The 24455-nt window shown below is 33.0% G+C and overlaps 1 protein-coding gene and 2 pseudogenes across 1 annotated transcript; all 3 read left to right on the forward strand.

Moving 5' to 3' along the window:
* Window positions 1-5126: 5126 nt before the first annotated feature.
* On the forward strand, window positions 5127-10214 carry LOC146944069 (F-box protein At1g49360-like). Its single transcript, XM_085742439.1, has 2 exons — window positions 5127-8566; window positions 9036-10214. Exon 2 carries the CDS (start codon window positions 9058-9060, stop codon window positions 10000-10002), a length of 945 nt encoding a protein of 314 aa, XP_085598565.1. The 5' UTR covers window positions 5127-8566; window positions 9036-9057; the 3' UTR covers window positions 10003-10214.
* Window positions 10215-18741: 8527 nt separating this feature from the next.
* Window positions 18742-19753, forward strand: LOC146944070 (F-box/kelch-repeat protein At1g57790-like; annotated as a pseudogene).
* Window positions 19754-21851: 2098 nt separating this feature from the next.
* Window positions 21852-24255, forward strand: LOC146944071 (uncharacterized; annotated as a pseudogene).
* Window positions 24256-24455: the final 200 nt, after the last annotated feature.

The raw sequence follows: 24455 nt of genomic DNA on the forward strand, positions 1-24455 counted from the left end.
TAAAATATATTTGTTGCCTTTTAATAATGTATCTCAAAATATTATGAGCATTTTTTTGTACATAAGGTAAGGATTTGGTTCTTTAAAGTTTGAGAAAGAATAATTCTAGTTTTGTTTGTTTATTTATAAACATAAGATATATTTCCTTATTTAGGAAATAAGTGATTATAGAGTTATTCATTATTTTATTTAAGGAATCAATTCGTATATGTGAATCAATTGTGGCATGAATATTTTAATGTATATAAGATTCAATTTTCTTTTGGTTTTGAAATTGAATATTTTTCTTATAGCATGATTATGATGTTATAGAGTTTATTGTTATTAAGTTTTCTACAATAATATTTTGTCTTACCATGCATTTTGAATATATTTCATGTTATGTTTGTTGTTGCTTTTATGCGATATATGTAAATGTATTGTCATACACACATTGGTGTGATTTGTGACTTGCATCTTCTTTCAAATTCGTGAGTTTGTCTTCACACTTAAGTATTGTCATACACACATTGGTGTGGTTTGTGACATTCATCTTCTTTCAAATTCGTGAATTTGTCTTCACACTTAAGGGTTGCCGAGTGACCTTATGGTTACTCAGCAACATAATGAACTAATTCAGCCTACATTATGTCGGTAGTGCCTTGTAAGTTTAAGACATTTACATATATCGCAATGAGTAGACAAACATAGATCTAAACTGGATCTTTATGTCTTCCTAAGCATACCTTGTGCTGGTTGACTCTTTTGGTGGTTTTTAAATTTCATTTTAGCCTCTTCAAAAAAAAAGTAAACAAAACATAGATTATTTTATTTTCAATATTATTATACTTGCAACAAAACTCTGACATGTGTTTATTGTCAACTAGAATATTTTTCACAAAAATAAGAGAACTTCTGATAGTTACACCAGTATCCGACACTGTATTTTGATGTGAGGGAATAAATAGATCAATTCACCTAGAAGAATTCCAAATTTATGGTTAATATAAAAATTGAAATACAAGTGCGTGAAAACTTGCTCTTGATAAAGAATAAGAATTTCATACCTGTATATTGTGATGACAAACTGCAAAAGTATGATTCAGCCATTAACCTACGACTTCATGTATCTCTCTATTAGGTCAGCAAGAGCTCTAGTCAGTGACTTCAGATCATATATTATACCGACTTTAGGATCAAGTAAGGAGTCAACGACTATCTGCAAATCACATGCATAGTAAATTGCATTGTAAAATGATCATGGATTCTTCTTAAAAAAAAAGATCATGGATTCTATACCATTAAAGTTTTCATATCAAAGACAAGAACTACAATTTTCTTATAAACATATGGCATAAACATCAAATGTAAAGCTTGACTTTTGGGCACACCAATTTTACAATGTTACTCCTTGCCTCAGGTCATCACAATAACAACTCTTGAGCAGTATAATTTTGATCCACTCTCTAAAAAATTTATAGAGTTTGAATCATGGTTCAAACAAGTTTTACATCGATGGTAAATCACATTCACTTCACAAAACAAAATGCAAAGCTCTACTCATGAACTTATCCACATGAAATCTCAAACAAAACATCATAGGAAGTATATTTACCATGCTATAAACAATAGAGATTATATCACTCTATTTTGCATAATGAGCAGGTTTGGGAGACATACCAGTTTCAATTGAAGGGGACAATAGAAGAGTAATAGAAACAACGGTAATTGGCATCCGAAACCTTTCAATTTTATGTGAAGTTTATAAGGTATCCCAATACGCAGGAATTCTCTCAAGATTCTGTAAACGGTTACAAGGTTCCCCATATGTTCGATTTAGAGCATCCGTAATAGCAGTAACAAGACAAGAAGCTGAAAACCCATTAGTCTTCCTGTCATGTGTGCCATATAACATAAGAACCTTCATTTTTTCAATCAAATTAGTAAAAAACTTAAAATTGAGCGAAAAAGTAGATAACTTGAAATGTTTGAGATTTCCAAATATAACCCAACATTAATCAACGAATATAACATATAATCCAGTGTGAAGCTCATGCATAGTAGCGCTCATCAAGTATTTTACATTTATTCAAGAAAGCATTAATCAATCTCTAGTTAATAACAACATGCCCGGCATATCATGAAACATGGGCTTAACATGTTCAAGCACGAGTCTTAGTTATCGCACCACTCTCAGCCATTAAATGGATTGAATTTGAGGCTCAAGTTCAACAATTAAGTTGACGAGAAATACTGAGGCAGGACCGTGAAGAAATAATTTCCTCAATCCCCAGCAATACCTAGAAAAGTTTGCAAGTCAGTGAGCATCTAACGGGAGAACAAAAGTTTCATAAAGAGTGAAAGCTAGACGTCCTAATCCAGCAAAGTTACATAGTAACCTAGTAAAAGTTGGATCACAATACCAAATTCAAAAACAAAACCTTTCAAGAACACATCAACCAAAGAAATAATTGGATCAAGAACACAGGGCTTCAACTTAAGAGAATCTTCACCGACAAAATCGTTAGACCACTTGTCAAATAACCTTTCTTTGTAAGTCAAATACAATATTGGTCTTGTGGTGAAGGATTTGAGTAGCATGTATAACTTAAATTACATTTGAGAAAAACTTTTGCCAAGGCCCAAGAAGAGACACAGAACTACAGAAGTAACTTGTGACTCGTGTCTATGTCCAACTATTCTTGGCTTAATTTGTTTGGTATGATATATATGGAAAGGAAAACGAAATGATTTCTTAAAAAGAAAGTTAAAGAAATGAAGAAAGATCAAAACGATAAATTATCAATCAATGAATAACGCCAACAAATAGTTCCTTCAAAAAAAAAAAAAACGCTAACAAATAGTACACATTTGACACACACGCGACACTCTTTTATTTGTTAAAATTCATATGAATTTCACCAATATATGCGCCTAATGAATTTTAATCGTTAATAAGTATTTTTTGACACTTTTTTTTTTAAATCTACACACACTTGTCCACGTGAGCTTAGCTCAGTTGGCAAGAACAATGCATAATATATACAAGGTCCGGGGTTCGAACCCGGATACCACCAAAAAAAATCTACACACACAAAAATCGCACTTAGGCTTTTCTTCTCAACTATAATATCTCCCACTGTCAATGGAAACATCATGTTAAATTCTAACTACGAAGGAAATTGACTTTCAAAGCTTGAGAGCTTGAAAACGAGAGAGAATTCTCAAAAGAAATTATGTTGAAAAGATGCTCAAAAGAAAAAAAATGTTTTTATTTAGCTTCTCAACTATTGAAAACGAGAGAGAATTCTCAAAAGAAATTATGTTGAAAAGATGCTCAAAAGAAAAACAATGTTTTTATTTAGCTTCTCAACTATAATATCTCCCACTGTCAATGGAAACATCATGTTAAATCTAACTACGAAGGAAATTGTACGAAGGAAATTGAGAGCTTGAAAACGAGAGAGAATTCTCAAAAGAAATTATGTTGAAAAGATGCTCAAAAGAAAAACAATGTTTTTATTTAGGAAAATGATATTTGGTGCATATTTGGAAGTTTTTTTGGTGGTGGCCGGAGTTCAAACCCCGACCTTGCATATTTTATGCATTGTCCATACCAACTGAGCTAAGCTCACGAGGACGTATATTTGGAAGTTAACCAACTATCAAAGTAACTAGTATCCTAAAGTACTAACATAATTTTATTCTCTTAACTATCACTATTCTTAACACAACCTCAACATAATTTTATTCTTCTACTTATTACTATTCTTAACACATCCTCAACATCCTGACTATAAATTATTCAAGGCTGAAATGTATTATTCGTCCCTGCAAATATGACTTGTTTGGATTTTGGTCCCTACAAAAAAAAAAAAACTTCTGAAAAACGTCCTTGCAAAATTTTTTGTTTTTTAAAATAGTCATTGGATCCACTTTCTCGTTGATTTGGCCCATTTCTGCTTATGTGGTAGATGCTGATTGTGTAAAGTTAACCACATGTCCTCCAGGTGGCAATTATCATTTTAATAAATGAGAAAACTGATTTTGAAATTAAGAAAAACATTTAAAAATTCTTTTAATAAAAATAAAATTGGTTTTCTAAATTAAAAAAAGAAAGAAGAATTTTTTTCTTGCGGATAAATATCATAACACATTCATTTTCATCCTTAAATTTCAATTCTCAATCCTCAACCTCAAAATCACCTAAAAAAATGAATCTCACACACAAACAAATCAGACTCATCCCACCAACACACGTTGGCTCAGTTGGTAAGGAACGGCCACTTCCTTGCAGAAGGTTGTGTGTTCGATTCCCTCTGCCGATGTGAGGGCAGTGTTGGTGGGTGATCTGTAAGTACCTCTATAAGTGCCCTTTGGACCCGGAGGCGTGCCCTGACCCTGGTGGTGACCGGAGCCGAACCCACCTAAACTTTAATTTATTACCAAAAAAAAAAAATCAAACTCATCCCAAGTGCAAAGAACATGGAACATTTCAACACGAAGCAATCATCAACATTGCAAATGAATCTCAACACTTCAACAACCAAAAAATTTAATCAAATCATCAACATTTCGGTGTTGAATATATGTGTGTAGTTTTTTTTTTATCCAATATGATTAAAAATTAGTATTTTAATATTTTTGTGTTTTAAATAATCTAGCGGTAAAACTCACACAAGGCCAGCTTAGTTCAGTTGATAGGAACATTGCATAATATATATGCAAGAGTTCAGGGTTCAAATCTCGAACATCCTACTTCTCCACATTTAAAATATGTGAGCTCAAGTCACTGCACTACTTGATAAAAAAAACTTAGGCTAAAGTGCAACTTTGGCCCCCTATCTTTCAAAAAGTTGCGATTTTGGCCCCCTAAGTATGAAAACTACAATTTTGGTCCCCTATCTTTTAGCCCCTTTGCATATTTGGTCCTTTTGGCCAATTTTGACCGGTCAACGCCTACGTGGCATGCCACGTGTGTAATTAGTTAATTAAAAAAAACATAAAATCATTTTTTAAATTAAATAAATGAAAAAATGAATTAAAAAATAAAAAAAATATAAAAAAATTAAAAAAATATTCCATAAAGGAAATCAAAATGGAATGGCATCTTCTTCCTTCCTTTCTCTAAACAACATGGAAAGGCGGACCTAGTGACAAGAATCTAGAGATAGTTCTTTCCTTTCTCTAGACTTTCATCTTCTTTCTTCCTTCCTCATCATCTAAACAACATGGAAATCTTATGCTTCTAACAACATCATCCTCAACAACTTTTTTTTTTCATTGGAAAAGATTCCCATAGCAAAATATAAAAATCCAAAGATCCACCTTATTTCAGGCAGCAAAATATATCAGGATGCCAGATTCAGTAGCTGGAGGTTTCATTTTATGCAACTTAGATCTCATTTGTTTGGGTCTTAGATAATCCCTACCCCAAATTAACAAGGCTGTGTCATGGAGTTGTTTGTTCATTCCAACTAGGTCAGAATTCGTGAAACTTTTCAAGAAAAATTACATCCTTCAAATCCATTGTTTTATACTAGAAAATTATTAAGAACCTCAACAACAATAAAAAACCATCACCGTCGACAATTGCGAAAGAAGTTTGTTGTGTGAGGGCTTCAACAGCAGAAGACGCCTGAGAAGAGTAATCAATGGAGAGCACATCCGAGCTGATAATATTCAGACGATCGATGGATTGTGCAGGAGTGCGGTGAAGCGGCCAATGGAACCCAGCAGTGAAGACGCCGCGTATGTAACACCATTACCTGCACCGTATTTCTGATTTCACCAGCACCGTCGGCGTCTGTTCTAGCTCCAAATCTGGTTACGCCGCAAATCTGTAACACCGTCGCCGCAAATCTGATTACCAGCACCATATTTCTGTACCACCACCGCAAACCTGATTACGCCACCGTCGGAGACCGCCGTGAAAGACTTGTAACCTGAATTCTTTTGTTTTTTTTGGTTGGATTGGGATTGATAGGAAGAAGATGAAGAAGAAATAAAAGATTGAGATTTAATTTTTTTTTAAAATTTTTTTCTGATTTTTTTTTTAATTCATTTTTTCATTTATTTAATTTAAAAAATGATTTTATGTTTTTTTAATTAAATAATTGATTTTTTAATTTTTTTCATTTATTTAATTTAAAAATTGATTTTTTCGTTTTTTAATTTTTTTAATTAATTAATTACACACGTGGCATGCCACGTATGCGTTGATTTGGTCAAAATTGACCAAAATGACCAAATATGCAAATGGGCTAAAAGATAGGGGACCAAAATTGTAGTTTTCATACTTAGGGGGCCAAAATCGCAACTTTTTGAAAGATAGGGGGTCAAAGTTGCACTTTAGCCAAAAACTTACTCTATATGTGGGTGTATTGTAAATTTGAATTCGTCCCAAACTTATCAAATGTTTTTACATTTTTTTTATTTTTTTTTCTTCTATAAAACTTTTTAATTATAATTACGGGATAGAGCTTCAATTAAACTTTTTTAATTATATTACCTCAGTCCCTAATTATAGGGCCCTTTTGAAAAAATAACGGGAATTAAGATAGTGGATATTTGTATTAAATATGTTTGTAATTACTATTGTTTTTACAATTTTATCCTTTAAGATAGAGGGTTGGTTTATGTTTTCAACATGTTATTTATTGCTGATTGAAGAAAAAGATGTATAATAAATAGGGACATGTATGTAAATAAATAATTAATACAGTTGGAAATAGCAAAGGGGTCTTATAAAAAGGGACAAAAAATTTTCTCAAAAGGGTCTTATAATTAAGGACGGAGGTAGTAATAATTACGGGATAGAGCTTCAATTTTGGGCCAAATCTATTGATCTGGAATATTAACTTCGATAGGGCTTTATAAATAAAACACAATTCTAGGAAAGCTTAGAACTGGAAAACCAGAGGTCGCCGCCCTCTCTGGTATATTTCTTCTTCATCAATGACATCGCTGCCTGGTATGTTCTCTTCTTTTTCTTTCGCTCTTCCACTTCAATCTTTGCGTTTTGTACTTTCAAAATTGATTCAAGAATATGGTGTGATTTCTACTTTATAAGTACATGTACTAAAAGTAAAATCCATAGCTTGTACTTCTTTTTATTTTATTTTATGTTTGGAATTTGGCTTTACACATGTGGAATAGTCTTCGTTTTCGCTAATTATAATATAAAGGACAAAACTTATGTACATTTTGATAAATTGTTTTTAGTTATGAATCATACGAAAAGCAACTAAACAAATGAACTTAATATTATTTTTTTCCAATTATAAACACCTTTGAATCATCTGGCACAACACTTACATATTGACATCGGTGTTGGCACGTAATAAAATTTTCTTTTGCGTCTTCGGAAAACCTGCCACAGAGATTATAAACCTCCATTTGAAAAAAATTGTACCTAACTACAAGCCAAACCCTCTTTCAAGATACTCATATGTTCCTATATATAAGCACATTGTGCATTTTGCACTTTTATTAAGAAGGGTTTAATGTGTCCATTTTATGTATGAATGTATCTAAAATACCTTTGGTATGTGACTATGTGTACGTAGTAAATTTGCGTTTTCATATTGGAAGACACTTAGAACTTGAGACCTTGAGAAGGAGCACACTTTAAGGTCTGAAGCCAACACTATCGGACAAACTCAAGTGGGTTCACAACCCTAACACATTAATCACACTTTCTATTTTTTCTTAATATATATAGAACGAAACGTACATATATGCACCACTTATAGTGCTATTCTTACTTTTCCATTCACAAAATCTCGTATTTTGTGTGTATTGAGAACAACATGAAGCCGTGAACTGTTCATAACGAAAAGCGGGAAACATACTCGTAAACTATGAAACACAATACACGACATTGACAGTAACACATCGGACACCAACACGTAACAGCCGAACATACCTTTGATCAGAAGTATCACTATCGTGTTACAAGTTGTAAAGTAAAGAGACGGATGGAGTACAATTTATGATACTGTTCTTTTTTTCCTTTTCTATATAATATAAGTTTGTATTGAAATAATAGCTTATCTTGCCAAATTTCTGACTTGTTTTTTGTGGTTGCCCTATACCTGTTGTTGTTATTCATGTGATTTTTCAAATCCACTTGATGTTTAGTTTAAGGGGAAATCGCATTAACTCCCCTATAAGTTTTCCCAAATAAATTTTACTAGGAAAATGCTAACAAGTGTCTAAGGGCATTGTTTAAGCACCCAAAAACAGTAACTCTTACATCGGAAATTGTGTATTTTTTACTTGTACAAGTGTTTGACTTGTATTTTCAAAACAAAATCCATTTTTATGGGTTCCTTAAGCAATGTCTTTAGGCACTTGTCAGCACCCATTTTACTAAAGGAACTCTCCATTTTGAAGTTAGTACATCTATCTTTTGTGCTACAATATATTGATAATTTTCTTTTGTAGCTGAATGTTGGTGGTTAATTTCTTAGGAGGATAAAAAAATAATGCTAGTGGCAGAGGTCGAATCAAGAATCCCAGACGTCCTTCACAATACCCTTTCAGTGTCCCAATCTAAACCACTAGACTAATCCATAAACTAGAGGTATAATTTCTCCAGCCAAATTACACATTATTTGGTAAACAATATTGGAACTTTTTCATAATTATTTTAGTCCTTGTGTTATAATCCCTGCAATTTATTGTTTGCCCGCAGTGACTCTTTATGCTCTCATTTGATTTGTGAGAGCCAATTAATCAAAATTAAATTGAATATTGAATATTCTAATATTTGTTACATTTTGTACCACCACTAGTCTCTAGTGATTTTGCTATTACTTCTTTAAGACTAACGCTAATGTGAGATTGATAGAAGTAGCTGTGAATTGAAGCACTTACCAGACATTATCACCCATCTTGTTTGTTATCCTCATATTTGAACTTGTTAAGCATGTTTGTTCCTTTGCTAATTTTTCTTGTTGACAATAATCGTTAAATCATATGAAGCCCTATGAATTTTTAAAATGATGCCCTTCTGAGTATGTATACTTACTGAACCTATTTGCATTGTTTAGTGAAACAAAGTGGAATAGCAAGATGTCGGAAGCTGATTCTGCCATATGCAAAAAGAAAAGCAAAGGAGAGTGGTCAAGTATACCTTATGATCTGCTGTCAAATATTGCAAATAGGCTGGAACTAATTGATTTTACAAGTTTTCATCATGTGTGCAAAGATTGGCGCTCTGCGACTGAACCTTTGGTTGACGCTAAATTTAGTGGATGTGATCCATGGTTTCTGTTGTATGGTGAAGAAGGTCCTCGTTGTTCCATGCTAAACAAGGATGATAAAGTATACACTATCGAAATTCCAGAACTGGCTGGGTCAACTTGCCTTGCATCCTACGACGGATGGCTGCTTCTCTTTCACGATGATTCATTGTTTTTCTTTTGCCCCTTCTCTAGAGAAAAAATACATCTTCCAAATTGTCCTATCACAGAATCGAATGACTGTGTTGCAGCATTTTCATCTGCTCCCACGTCTCAGGATTGCATTGTTGCCGTGATTAATCACGCCACTCAATATATATTAGAACTGCACACGCTTTATCGGGGAGATAATTCACGGTTTAAACACCAATTTTACCACCATGAATATAACTTGTTTCTCTTTAAAAGGTGTGCATTCTTTATTGAAGGGGAATTCATCTATGCCAGCAATAAACTTGTAGTTATATTCGACGTTGCTAATACCAAACAATGGAGCGAGTGTAGTTTATTGGATATAAAATATCAACGTAATGATGAATCAGTATTGAAATGTAGATTGAGGGATATATTGTCAAAGAAAGCAAAAAAGGGAAAGCATCGATCAAAGGATCTGAAAGGAAAACTAGGACTTGGCGACAATGTTGCAATAGATACTTGTGGGACACTCTATGATGCTCAAAATTTGGTGTGGGGTGATTACATTTGGTCTGTTGCATTATTTGATGATCATCTCCTTAAAGGAGTATGGATCGTGCCAAGATATCATAAACACTAAGATCAAAGAAGGTAACTTTGTTCGGGTCATATTTTTTGCTCTTTCATGGATTTTTTTTGTTGTTTTTTGTTGTTTCATTAATTTAATTATTTAAAACTTGAGATTTATTGTTTTATGGTTAAGGATTTGCATAATTTTTTTAAATTCTTGTATGCTTTTACTATGAAGTGTATGTACCAGCATTCACACAACCAATGTTTTTTTGGTAAAAATTGTGTGTATGGAAAACACGTGCAAGGGTGGATTTCATTGTGACATTGAGAAAGTAGGGAGATTTTTAGAGATTGAACATGTATTTTACCGGAAATAAATTTTAGGCTTAATTACTCCTATGTTTTACAATCTGGCGATTTTAGCCCCCCTATAAAAAACAATAACAATTTTGACACTTAAGTTTACCCTGTTTTACACTTTTGACCCTTTGGTCCAATTATGATTAACATGCACTAGACTTTTGACACGTGCGACGCACGGGTCTTCTCGACTATAATAGAGACCAATAAATAATTTTTAACCCGTAAGATCATGGGCCGATCAATAAACGCAAATTAGATTATTAGAGATACAATATTACAATCAAATGATAAAAAAAAAATTATAAAGAAAAAATATAAAAAGAATACAAAATTATATTGTTGCACGGGTCAATTTTATTTTATTTTTTTTTTGAAGGAAATTTTATTTATTACTTTTATAGTTAAACATAAAAAATTAATGCAACAAATTATTTAGGGTAGCCAAGTTTGCATGGAAATTAGGTTATTCTATTTGTAAACGTATTAAATAAGTGTACAATATGTTAAGTTGTTGCAGACCTAATAAAATTAATAAATAATAAGGATAAGGATTAAGATATCTATTAAATTTTTGCTTTGAAAAATATTCACGATTATTAGATAGAGAAATGAAAAACATATATGATGCAAATTTAGAGCCAAAAGTTTAGGATAGAGTTGTTGCAAACCTAATAAGGGGTTAGTGGAGGGAAGAAATTAGGTTAAGTTGGTGCAGACTTAACAAAATTAATAAATAAGGATATGTTGACACATTCTTAGATGACTAGGATGCTACATGTGTATGTTTTTATTTTTAAAATAAAAAAATTCCAAGTCATCATTAATTTGAAAAAGATAATAATTTTAAATTAAAAAAAACTCCTTTAATTTTTTCACATATCTTCTCTTCTCTCTCCTTTTTTTTCTCATCTTCTTTCTCTTCTCTCTCCATTAAAAATTTAAAATTCCAAATATGTTGTTCCTTAGCTTTGTTGTTCCTTAAAATTCCTATGACAACATCCATGCCTATGCCAATGCAATGCCCATGTCCACGACCTTTATGATCACCATGACAATCACCATCACCACCATTATGATATTCATTTTTCTTAACTCCCAATTCTGTTTTCCATTCACATATTTCACAAATAGAACCCTAAACTTTTGTTCAACTTCATCCACTGTTTTTGAATCCCTAATCTCTTCATCTTTCAATTCGACTCGTTTCCGTCGCCGATTCCATCTCCGGTCACCAATTCGTAACCTGCCCATTGATTTATGCAGTTGCCAAATTCGTAACCTGCCCAATTTGTTCCACATTTAATGCCGCCATATTGAATGTTCTTCCCTTCTACTGTGACTATTTCTTAATCAAATTAGCTATCATATATTTCCTATTATATTGCAAAGGTGTAACCGCTCCCTCATTAGCATAATTACATTTTTACTGGCCACATTAATGCATTTCCTTTCCCGAGTTCTGAATTCGCGGATTGCCTTTCTTCCTTATTTCACGAGGATTCTCCACCAAAACCTCCATATATGGATCGGATCAAGAGTCCCATTCTAGGTTTTGGAGAGAGAGATGAACTAAAGCTTTTTGAAGGAATTGAATGAACTAAAGCTACGATTCTCCACCAAAACCTCCATATATGGATCGGATCAAGAGTCCCGTTCTAGGTGTTGGAGAGAGAGAGAGATGAACTAAAGCTTTTTAAAGGAATTGAATGGTTTGAGTTGATGGATTATGAAGCTGGTGATGATGGCATTTTGTGTTGGGAAGGAAACATAAACATTGTTCTTGGTTGAAGAAGAAGAGGTTTGAAGAAGAATGAATATATGTTTTCGCGAAAGAAGAGAAGAAGAAAAGAAATAAAAAAAAAACAAAATAAAAACTAATGAGTTGGATTTTTTTATTAAAAAATTACATAGTGGTGTCTAACTCAGCTGAGTGAGATGCCACTTATACGTTGACTAAGTCAAAATTAAATCAAGGGGTCAAAAGTGCAAAAGGGGTAAACTTAAGGGTTAAAATTGTTATTGTTTTTTTCATAGAAGGCCGAAATTGCCAAATTATGAAACATAGAGGGTCAAAACTATATTTAAACTTCAATTTTATAAGAGTTTAGGATATGGACAATAGAAGGCAAAAAAACCCGTGTTTTAAATTCTGCACTGATAATCGTGCTAGTCAGGTTACGGGTTTGGATCCCCTCCAGTGACTCCATGCAGTGAAATCTTGTCCATTCAAAATTAATTAAGAATATTTAATATTTAAAAAAGAAGAGAGAGATAGCTATTAAAATTTTTTTTGACAAAAAAAAAAATGATATTCATTCATGCAAATTGATAGAGTAAATCGATAAAATGCAAATTCGCTAAAAACAAAAAGGATGAATCTGCAAACAAACTTACAGCATCCATGTTAATAGCATAAAACGGCAAAGTACAAAAGCCTACACATATGACTATATACATGTCTCCAGAATACCCATGTCTCCGGATCTGCAACGTTGAAGACGCCAAAGTCATTGATTGGATCTGCACTGGATCTAAGCTGATCTGACAATCTGAACCAAACAAATACCTGAACAAAATAAGAAAAACAAACAACGGCGCGCAAAGACGACAAACAACACAAAGTCGCACTAAGACGACAAAATCACGGAAGAAAAACGAAATAGATGTGAAAATTACTTATTTATAAAAAAGGGAAAGAGAAAAACGATTTAGAGGGGTGATTTTGGGTCAAAAAATGACCCTAAATTACCCCTCTTTGATGGATGAAGGAAAAGAAAACTAGGGTTTCGGAGAGATAGCTATTAATGGCTATGATTAAAACTGGAGAAAAAATTGGAGAGACTACACTGTAGAGGATCTTTTCCCGTCAAGTTACTAGACCAATGGGCTACAAATCGGGTCGTGGACTAATAGGACTGCATGACTATTAAATCAGTCCATATTTATAAAATATTCATGACTTAAACTTTTTTACTATTAAATTTAATAAAAGTTCTTCTATAAAAAAAATTAAATACAATTAATATACCCCAAAAGCTTTTTCTCATCATTGTTTTCATTTTGGTTCACGTATATATTGTAATTGATTAAATTTTGTTATTACTTCATATTTTCTAAGAAATATTCTTGCATGAATTCTTACCTAAGAGATTATTCTTACACCTAATCAATAAAAATATGACACATGTTATTAACTTTAAAAAAAAATGTGATTTTAATTAAGGAAATGGAAACAATAAATGGTGGTGGGTGGTTTTTGTTGGTTAAAGAAAGTGGAAACAGGAGACAGAAATATTAAAAATAATGAGAAAAAATTATAATATTAACTATTTTTATTATTATAATTAGATGTTTGATTTTAATTGGTTGGGTGTAAGAATGATCTCTTAGGTAAGAGTTCATGTAAGAATTTCTCATTTTCTAATAACAGTTTTTGGCTCACCAACCGTTCTATATTTTGGTAACATACTTGTTGTCTTCCAAACACTTCAACAGTTGTTGCATTTTTGTTCTCAAACCTTTGATTGTCGTTTTGTATATATGAAGTGCATTGTAAATTTGTGTGGCGACCGTCAAATTGTTTTTCCGTCTATATTTCAAAGTCAACATAATATTTTTTGGTTTTACCATATTCCTTGTCATATCAGCAACAAGCTCTGCCTCTTTCACCATATTCTGTTATATCCCTAATTATGTAGTCTTGAATCAACACTTAGACTCCATGGTTTTGATGCACTAAAACAATCACGCAACCTAAATGGACTTACCACCTCTTTCAAGATTCAACACAAGCCTCGGTTTTCTACGTCCGGAACCACTATCGAATTTATCTATACCAAGATCCAGTAATGAAGTGGTCGTCACTACTAAAGACAAGGTCTGGAGACCTTCCACTCCTATCCGCTTTCGGTAAGGCGTCAACATCATATGCACCAACTTGCAAGACCGCGTGTCCACGAAAAAAAACAAAGTGGAAAAGAAGGCACCAATCCTCCTTTATGACCCACAAATAGCATAATAAATCAAAATGCCAAAAGCCTCAAGAGTGCTCACAACACACGAACCCCGAAGTCGGCCCACAAAGGGAGTCCGACAGCGGAGCGGATCACTTACTATATAAAGCACACACGAACCACAAAGTCTGGTCAGTGGCAACTTTCCTAGGGACTAAACCCTAGAAACAATCTCTTCTCACAAACAAGATGATTAACACTCGTTCAGTCCAAAACAAAGCTCAGGAAATTGACGGTACCGTCACATCATCATCCTCAAGAGGTCCCAACCCAGTCCTTTTCCCGTTGGTAACAAAAGCCGCCGTCACAATGAGAATGACAATTATGAAACAATTAAAACATATTTTGGACTATAGAATTCAACTGAGTAAAACGGAAAGAAAAAAAATGTAAAGTGCTAGAAGCATGAAGGGATAAGAAATCCTCTTTAAGAAATAGAAACACTACGAGCTAAAGCTTTAATTTTGGCCCAACTCTAATTAGCTGGAATTTGATTGCAATAGAGCTTTAATTTTGCTCTCCACCCAACACATTTTGCTCGCACCCTGCAGCAATGCCCAAAATGCCCCTGCGCTAGTTAACTTGCGCAAGTGTAAATTAATGCGCATGTTAAGTCACGTGGCGCAAGTTAAGTGGCGCAAAGCTACTTTTTTTCAATTTATTTACTATTTTCAAATTATGTTATTAACTTTATTCAAAATTATTTTGTTTATATTAATCTAAATTATTTTCTTAACTTTATTCTAAATTATTTTCTTAACTTTATTAACTTTATTCTAAATTATTTTATTAACTTTATTTTGAAATTATTTTGTTTACAATAATCTAAATTATTTTCTTAACTTTATTCTAAATTATTGATTCGATATTATTCTTTAAATAAATACAAATATAAATAAAGGTAAATACAACATTAGAAACTAAAAGCAAATATAAAATAAAGGAACAAAATTGAGGCATAAATAATATCTCATTTTATTAATAATTCATACATTACAATAATTCATACAATAAGTTTGAACTTATTCACTATATCTACTTATTTTCTCCTTGGGGTAAAAAGTAATCAATCTTCGTGGGGTAAAATAGTGAGCAGCCTTCTTGGGGAAAATACATCATCAACCCTTGGGCTAAATTTAAATCTGGTTTTTTTTTTACCATAAGAAGTTCTTTTTACCCACGGTAAAAAGTTTATGCGGTTAAAAAAGCAAGTTTAAAATTATCCCACAGGTCGATCACTTCCCCAAGTCGGCTACTCACTATTTTACCCCGACGAAAATTGATCACTTTTTACCCCAAAAAGAATATTGAAAGGAAAAAAAAGAAAGAAAAGAAATAGAGGGAGAGAGTGAGGAGGGGGAGAAAGTAATATGGTGTGAGGAATTAGGGAAGTATGGAGGGGTATTTATAGGTAGAAATGGGAGCCTAGGTTGTAACTACCATAAATGTGGTAAAAAAACGTGTAAAGTTTGTTAAAAACGTGTGGATTGAAGGTTGAAAACCTGACCACCGTCCAAAAAAAGTGTGTTCTTGAGGACAGACCACCGGCCAACGTGCGTGAGTTAACTCGCGCATAGACCAGTGGTGCGTGACTTAAGTCACGCATTGCTTACAACGTGCGTGACTTAACTAACGCAGGGGTATATTTGGAAGCAATGCAGGGCGCGAGCAAAATGTGTTGGGTGGAGAGCAAAATTCACAGAGCTTTATAAACAAAAGGCCCAAAACGTACTAGAGTTCCGGCAGATTTAATGAAAGCATTGAACTAAAAAATCAGAGGTTTGCCGCCTCTGGTATTTTTCTTCTTCATCAATCACATCGCTGTCTGGTACTAAACTCCATTGCTTTTCCTTCAATTTTAAATTTTTTTTTTAGCTATTTTATTTTATGTTTGGAATTTGACTTTACTTTAGTGGAATCGTCTTTGTTTTTTTTTCTATTACTTTCATCCCCAATTAATTATAAACTAAGAAGCACCAACACCGGAAAATGACAGGTTGATACCATTATGTGATCACATGTGTTGGTGTCGGAGATTGGACACGTTGTTTATAAGAAGTGCCGATGCTATATTTATAAATCTCCTTTGAAAAAAAAAATTGTCACTGACTATAAGTTCTTTTCCAAATTACTAAGATTTTTTAAACATAACCCTAACCAATGATGAAAAAAAAAAAAATCAATTCAGTAAACACTAACAGATTAATTACACTTTCTAGTTTTTCTTAATAGGCTTAAATGCACTTTTGGCCCCCTATGTTTCAAATAGTTGCGATTTTAGCCCCCTATAAAAAAAATGGATATTTTGACCCCCTATGTTTTGGTCCTCTTTTGATTTGCTGATTTTGACCAGTCAACGACCATGTGTCACTGAGGTGGCATACATGTGTGTAATTATTATTTAAGAAATAAAAGAAAATAATTCTGTCAATTAAAAAAAATATAAAAAGATTTTGGCAAATAGTTGATGATCACAGCAAGCAACAAAGCCATCCAAACAAAATTAGCATGCAACGAAGTTGTATTGGTAGTAAGAACTAGAACCATCCAATCATCTTCAGAACCAAGTCCAACTCCAGTGTACTTTGAATTGTTGAGAAACTTTGCATAAATATCAGAATGAGTGTAATTAGATAGCACAACCGTTGGTTCTAATTTGGATACACAAACAGGTAGAATGACTCCATCAGTGGTTGTGTTAATGTTAATATCACATTTATCAATATGTTTTTGCAAATTGGGGAATAGGAATAGAAAGGCTTAGAATACAAAATTCTTCAACTTCTCTATCATCTTCATCGTTGTTCGATTCGATATCGATGGCGCAACCATTTTCTTTCTCTGTTTGTGGTTCCATGAGCTGAAGAGGAACGGTGGGGACAGGGTTTGATGGATCGCGGAAGCTGGATTCGAGGTGGAGTGCGATGGAGTCGTCGGGAATCGGTGGACGGCGCGGCGGAGAAGCGTGAGAAGATGAGAAATTGAGAGATAAATTGGATTGATGGTGTGATAGATCCATCAAACACAAACAGGATGAAATGGAAGAAACGATTCTGCGATGAAATTGGGTTGTTGTTATGAAGATTATGAACAACAACAACTACAACAAAAACAACAGTGGAAGGGATAAGAGATTTTGCGGTTGTTGAAAATGGAAGAATCGGTCATTGAGATTTTGTGTAAATTGTCAATCCTTTTTTTATTTTTTTTAATTGCAAAAATATTTTTCTTTTATTTTTTAAATAATAATTACACACATGTATGCCACCTCAGTACCTCAGTGACACATGGTCGTTGACTGGTCAAAATCAGCAAATCAAAAGAGGGCCAAAACATAAGGGGTCAAAATATCCATTTTTTTTTTATAGGGGGCCAAAATCGCAACTATTTGAAACATAGGAGGCCAAAAGTGCATTTAAGCCTTCTTAATATCTATGAAGGATAAAACTTACATATAGTACTTATAGTGTTGTTCTTACTTTTCCGCTTACAGAAAGACCGTTCTTTTTATTTTAGAACATCATGAACTGTGTCTATGGCATAGTACCTTAAAACTAACATGAAGGACACCGACACGCGACGGCCCGACACACCTTCGATCAAAAGTGTCATGCTACAACATGTAAAATAAAGAAATGGCAGGAGTATATTTTATGATACTGCCCTTTTTTTTTATATAAGTTTGTATTGATAATGTAATAGCCTTTTCTTGCTAACTTTATGACTTGTTTTTTGTTGCTCTGTACCTGTTGTTGTTGTTCATGTGATTCATTTGATCTTTCTATTCCATTTGATGTTTAACTTAAGGGGAAATTGCATTACCTTCACTATAAATTTTACTAAAAGATCTCTCGTCTTTTTGCGCCACTTGAATCTATAGGATTCTTTATCTTCAAAAAATGTAAGGTTGTTTTTCCCTGTTGCCCTACAGGGAACTGGACTGGGCCAGAGATTTTGCGGCCTGTAGAATTTCATTGGTGTGGCTTTATACGTTTAAGCACTCTTTATTGGAACCTTTTTCATAATTTATTGGCGTGGCCTACACATAATTTGATAATCAATATTGAAACTTTTTACATAATTATTATTTTAGTCCTTGTGTCATAATTGTTCTATACAAATATGATCTCTGCAATTTGTATTTTGGCTACAGTGACTCTTTATACTCTCATTAGTCAATCGATCCAAGTTAAATTGAATATTATAATATCTGTTACATTATGTACTGCTACTAGTGTCTGGTGATTTTGTTATTACTTCTTTTATTTATAGATAGACTAAAGTTATCCTCATATTTGAACTTGTTAAGCAGGTTTGTTGCTTTTGCTAATTTTTGTTGTTGACAATAATTGTTAAATCATATGATGCCCTATGAATTATTAAAATGATCCCCTTCTGAGTATGTATCCTTACCAAAACAACTTGAATTATTTAGCGAAACAAAGTGGAATAGCAAGATGTCAGAGGCTGATTCTGCCATATGCAAAAAGAAAAGGAAAGCAGAGTGGTCAAGTATGCCTTATGATCTGCTCTCAAATATTGCAAATAGGTTGGAACTGATTGATCGTATCAGTTTTCATCATGTTTGCAAGGATTGGTGCTCTGCTAGTGAACATTTGCTTGAAGCTAAGTTTTGTGGATGTGATCCATCAATGGTTTCTGTTGTATGGTGAAGAAAGTCCTCGATGTTCCATGCTAAGCAACAATGATAAAGTCTACACTGCCCAAGTTCCAGAACTGGATGGGTCAACTTGCCTTGCATCCCACGACGGATGGCTGCTTGTCTTTCGCGATGACTCATTGTTTTTCTTTTGCCCCCTCTCTGGAGCAAAAATACAACTTCCAAATTGTCCATTGACAAAATCACGTGACTATCTTGCAGCAATTTCATCTGCTCCCACATCTCAGGATTGTATTGTTGTCGTGCTCGATCGCCCAGATCATTTTCACTTTGAACTTCACACGCTTTGTCGAGGATATGATAAATGGGTTAAATACCAATTTGATCTCAAAGAATATGATTGGTATCCCTTAAAAAGATGTGCAATGTTTATTGAAGGGGAGTTCATCTATGCCAGTGATATAAATGTAGTTATATTCGACGTTGCTAATACCAAACAATGGAGTGTGTATAAATCAAGATTTATACAAGATGAACTTGATGATGAATCAGTATTGAACTGTAGATTGAAGGATCTATTGTTAAAGAAAGCAGAAAAGGAAAAGAAGCATAAATTAGAGGATCTGAAATGGAAACTAGGATATGATGACAATGTTGCAATGAATACTTGTGGGACGCTCTATGATGCTCAAAATATGGTGTGGGGTAAATTCATAATTCATTCTGTTGCAGTATATCAAAGTCGTCCACCCTTTCAAGAAAAAAATGAAAGTCGTCCACTTAAAGGAGTATGGATCGTTCCAAGATACCATAAACACTAAAGCTTTGTTTGGGAGTTTAGAGGGGAGGGCTTTGGAGGGTTGGAAATATATAGAAAAATGAACAAAAAAATCACATTTTTTAAAAAAACAGTTTTTTAGAGAATGATAAACTAATACTTATGATTAATATACTTTTAATTTTAAGAATATTATAACAACATAGATTGAATTTGAAAAATTCATATAAACCCTCCATAACCCCCCAAAACCCTCCCCCAATACAATTTTTGAATTCCCCAAATGAGGGGGATTTTTATTATGAGTAAAAAGTTAACCTCCAAAGCCCTCTACTCCCAATGTCTTCTATTTCTTCCACTTGCTCCTTCCTTTTTTCCAAAACCCTCCCCTCCCCTCCCCTCCAAACTCCCAAACAAAGCCTAAGATCAAAGATGGTAACTTGTTGGGGTCATATTGTTTACTCTTTATGGATTTATGGTTAAGGATTTGGATTTATTTATTTATTTTTTGAAAAAACTTCTTTATTTTCTTTTACGCCTTTATTATGAAGCTTTTACTAATTCTTGTAAAATTAAATGTAATATATTTTCCACAAAAAACTTTTATTAATTCTCGTAACATTAAATGTAATTTGCATTCAAGTTGCTCTTCCTCCACTTTTCTCCATAATCAATAAACAATTAAAATTGTTTTAACATCTTCACGTGAAACTTATTCTAAGAAAAACACACAAGATATACTTCAAACCATGTTTTAGTTTTCTTAATAAGTATGAATTGATTTTTTTTTGTTATAATTTAAAACGGATGGAATATTACCTTTCATGCAACTAATGTTTGTATGTTTTAAAATTGGGGTAACCTTATTGTTAAGCATGAGTTGGGAAACGACTTTCCAATGGTGAATTTCTTTTGAGAGATGGAGAAGAGATTCTTAGAGTTGGAACAAATATATTACGGGGAATACTTTTTTAGTAGAGTCCATGATATGACAGTAGAAGATGATAAAACAATTACTTGAATTAGATAAAAGAATTCAAATGTAGAACGAGTAAATCACGAATTTTGTCCATATAATCTTCTTTTTTTTTTGACAAAATTGTCCATATAATCTTATACACTCACTTATATTTTGTCATTAAATAATAAAAATACTTTCTCCGGTACTTTTTTATAAAAGACAAATGTGTTAGTAAAAGTTGATGTATTTGATCTACGTTATGAACCATACATATCAAATTTAATTGACTCATTTCTCTCATATATGAAGGACCAGAGAGAGTAATAAGTAATCAATATTTTGTTGGTCCTTTCAAAAAACAAAAATTTGTTGGCCATTCCATTAATCCCTTCATAATATATTCAGAAAATGTTATTGGCAAATACGTATTTGGTCAAGTTACAATTGAGTGTCTTCGTGAGCTTAGCTCAATTGATAAAGACAGTGCATAATATATACAAGGTCCGGGGTTCGAACTCTAAAAACCACCAAAAAATTACAATTGGGTTTCTTTCAACAACAAAAAAATTACAATTGGGTTAGATAATGAAAGATGAGAAAGAAGATATGCATAGTTGGTGTAAATTAGTTTTATATTGATGTCCCAATAACAATATAGTATATGATAGTTTCCTTTGGAAGATAGGTGTATAATTATTTTACATTATCAAGTGCATAACTATTAAACTCTTCGAAATAAATAAGGTTCAACTCAAAAGTGCAACTCAAAAAATAATAGTTAAATATTTAATATGATGGGAAACATATTTGCAAACAAGGAAACATAGTTTATTTGAGTTGCACTTATGAAATACTAATATTAAGAAATAGAATAGTTACAAGGTAGAGCTTCAATTTTGGCCCAACTCTATTGAGCTGGGATTTGAATTCGATAGGGCTTTATAAATAAACACACTTTTAGGAAAACCTAGAACAGAAAAAACAAAGTTGCCGTGTCTAGTATGTTCTCTTCTTCTTGTTTCGCTCTTCCACTTCAATCTTTGCGTTTTATACTTTCTTAATTGATTCACTTCAAACTTTGCGTTTTGTACTTTCTTAATTGATTCATGAATGTGGTGTGATTTCTACTATATAATTTCATGTACTAAATTCCATTGCTTTTACTTCTGTTTTATTTTTTTCCTAGTTATTTTATCTTATGCTTGTAAGTTGGCTTTACTCGCCTGGAATAGTATTTGTCAACATCGGTGTCGACACTTTAATAAAAATTTATTTTACATCTTCAGAAAATCGGATATGGCGATTATAAACCTCCTCTTGAAAAAAATTCCCGAACTATAAGTCAAACCCTCCGTCAAGTTACTAGATATTTCAAACATAACCCTAACTAAGATTACTATAGTGATGTTCTCACCTTTCCCTTCACAAAAGACCGCTTTTTGTTTTTGTTGAGAACAGCATGAACGTGTGTATGGCATAGTACTAGTACCTAAGTTTTTTTCATATATGAAAAGTGGGAAACATATTTGTAAACTATGAAACACAGAACATGACGTTGACACTAACACATTGGACACCAACAAGTACAGTCAAACAAACCTTCGATCATAAGTATCATTATCGTGTTACAAGTTGTAAAGTAAAGAGATGGATATAGTATATTTTATGATACTATTTTTATTGTTTTTTCAATATAAGTTTGTATTGAAATAACAGTCTTTTCTTGCTAACTTTCTGAATTGTTTTTTGTTGCTGCCTTGTACCAATTGTTGTTGTTATGTGATTTTTCAAATCCACTTGAGGTTTAATTTGAGGGTAAATCGCATTAACTCCCCTGTAGGTTTTCCCAAATAAATCTTAAGAAAGAAACTCTCCTTTTTTAAGTTAGTACATCTATCTTTTGTGCTACAATAAATTGACAATTTTCTTTTATAGATGAATGTTGGTGGTTAATTAATTTGTTAGGAGTGTGGGTCGGTAAATGTTAGTAGCAGAGGTCGAATCAAGAATCCTAAACATCCTTCATAATAATGCTCCTTCAATGTCCCAATCTAAATTCTAAACCACTAGACTACTCCTTTGGAGACATGCTTTCTCCTCAACCAAATTACATATAATTTGGTAAACAATATTAGAACTTTTTTCATAATTATTTTAGTCCTAATATTGTAATTGTTCTATGCAAATATGATCTCTGCAATTTATGTTTTGCCTGCAATGAGTCTTTATACTCTCATTTGATTTGTTAGAGCCAATTAATCAAAGTTAAATTGATTATTCTGATATATGTTACATTATGTACCACAACTAGTCTCTGCATGAATTATTAAGGCCTATGAATGCTGTTAACTTTTTATGTTGATTATGTAAACTTACTGAACCTATTTGCATTGTTTAGTGAAACAAAGTGGAATAGCAAGATGTCGGAAGCTGATTCTGCCATATGCAAAAAGAAAGGAATGGAGAGTGGTCAAGTATACCTTATGATCTGCTCTCAAATATTGCAAATAGGCTGGAATCATGTTTCATCATGTTTGCAAAGATTGGCGCTATGCTACTGAACCTTTGGTTGACGCTACATTTGGTGGATGTGATCCATGGTTTCTGTCGTATGGTGAAGAAGGTTGTGATTGTTTGATACTAATCAAAGAGGATATTAATGTCTACACCAAAATTCCCGAACTTGACGGGGCAACTTGCCTTGCGTCCTATGGCGGATGGCTGCTTGTCTTTCGCGGTGGTTCATTGTTTTTCTTTTGCCCCTTCTCTAGAGCAAAAATTCAACTTCCAAGTTGTCCTTTCACAAAATTACACGACCATACTGCAGCATTTTCATCTGCTCCCACATCTCAAGATTGCATTGTTGCCGTGATTAATCGTGTCAATGATAATGAATTAGAACTACATACGCTTTGTCGGGGAGATGATATATGGGCTGAATACGAATTTTCTTTCCCCATAGATACTTTTTTACCTGACAAATGGTGTGCATTGTTTATTGAAGGGAAACTCATCCATTCCGACGGTAAACATGTAATTATATTTGACGCTGCTAATACCAAACAATGGAGCAAGTGTATTATAAACGCTACACTGGAATATCAAATTATTGATGAATCATCCGAATTGACATATAGATCGATGGACCTATTGTCAAAAAATGAAAAAAAGGATCTGGAAATACTAGGACGTGATGACGATCTTACAATGTATACATGTGGGACAATGTGTGATGCTCAGAATATGTTGTGGGGTAGATGCATTCGGTATATTGTACCAGAAAGAAGGGAAAACATTCGATGCCGTCAACTTCAAGGGGTATGGATCCTGCCAAGATGCCATAAACAACCATATCAAAGCTGGTAACTTCTTGGGTTTCCTCTTCTTTATTTAGTTATATTTTTTTACTCATTCATGGATTTATTTATTTTGAATATGAAATTTTATTGCTTGAACTATATTCATGCCACCAAATTGGGTGGTATAAATGAACTTTACTCAATACATTATATAACTTTACATTTTCGAATTATTTAAACAACTCAACTATATTTTTTATTTATACCACTCTTACAAAACTTTACGATGTTTCCCACTAAATCCACACATCCTAGCCCAAAAAGTATGTGTTATTTGTAATTTACAAATTTATATATTTTATTATTCTAACACAAATATAAAACACGATGGTTCAATTGGGGAACCGTGGCAAGTTTGTGAATGCTTTTCAAAGCCAAATATCATTATATTTTTGACACAGCGTTCTTGATTTCAATTGAAACAC

Source organism: Medicago sativa, chromosome 2, assembly GCF_051527215.1.
Source record: "Medicago sativa cultivar Bolivia chromosome 2, Bolivia_mono, whole genome shotgun sequence".
Lineage (NCBI taxonomy): Eukaryota > Viridiplantae > Streptophyta > Magnoliopsida > Fabales > Fabaceae > Medicago > Medicago sativa.

Coding starts and splice junctions, on each gene's coding strand:
- LOC146944069 (XM_085742439.1), top strand. CDS start 9,058: ATGTCGGAAGCTGATTCTGCCATATGCAAAAAGAAAAGCAAAGGAGAG.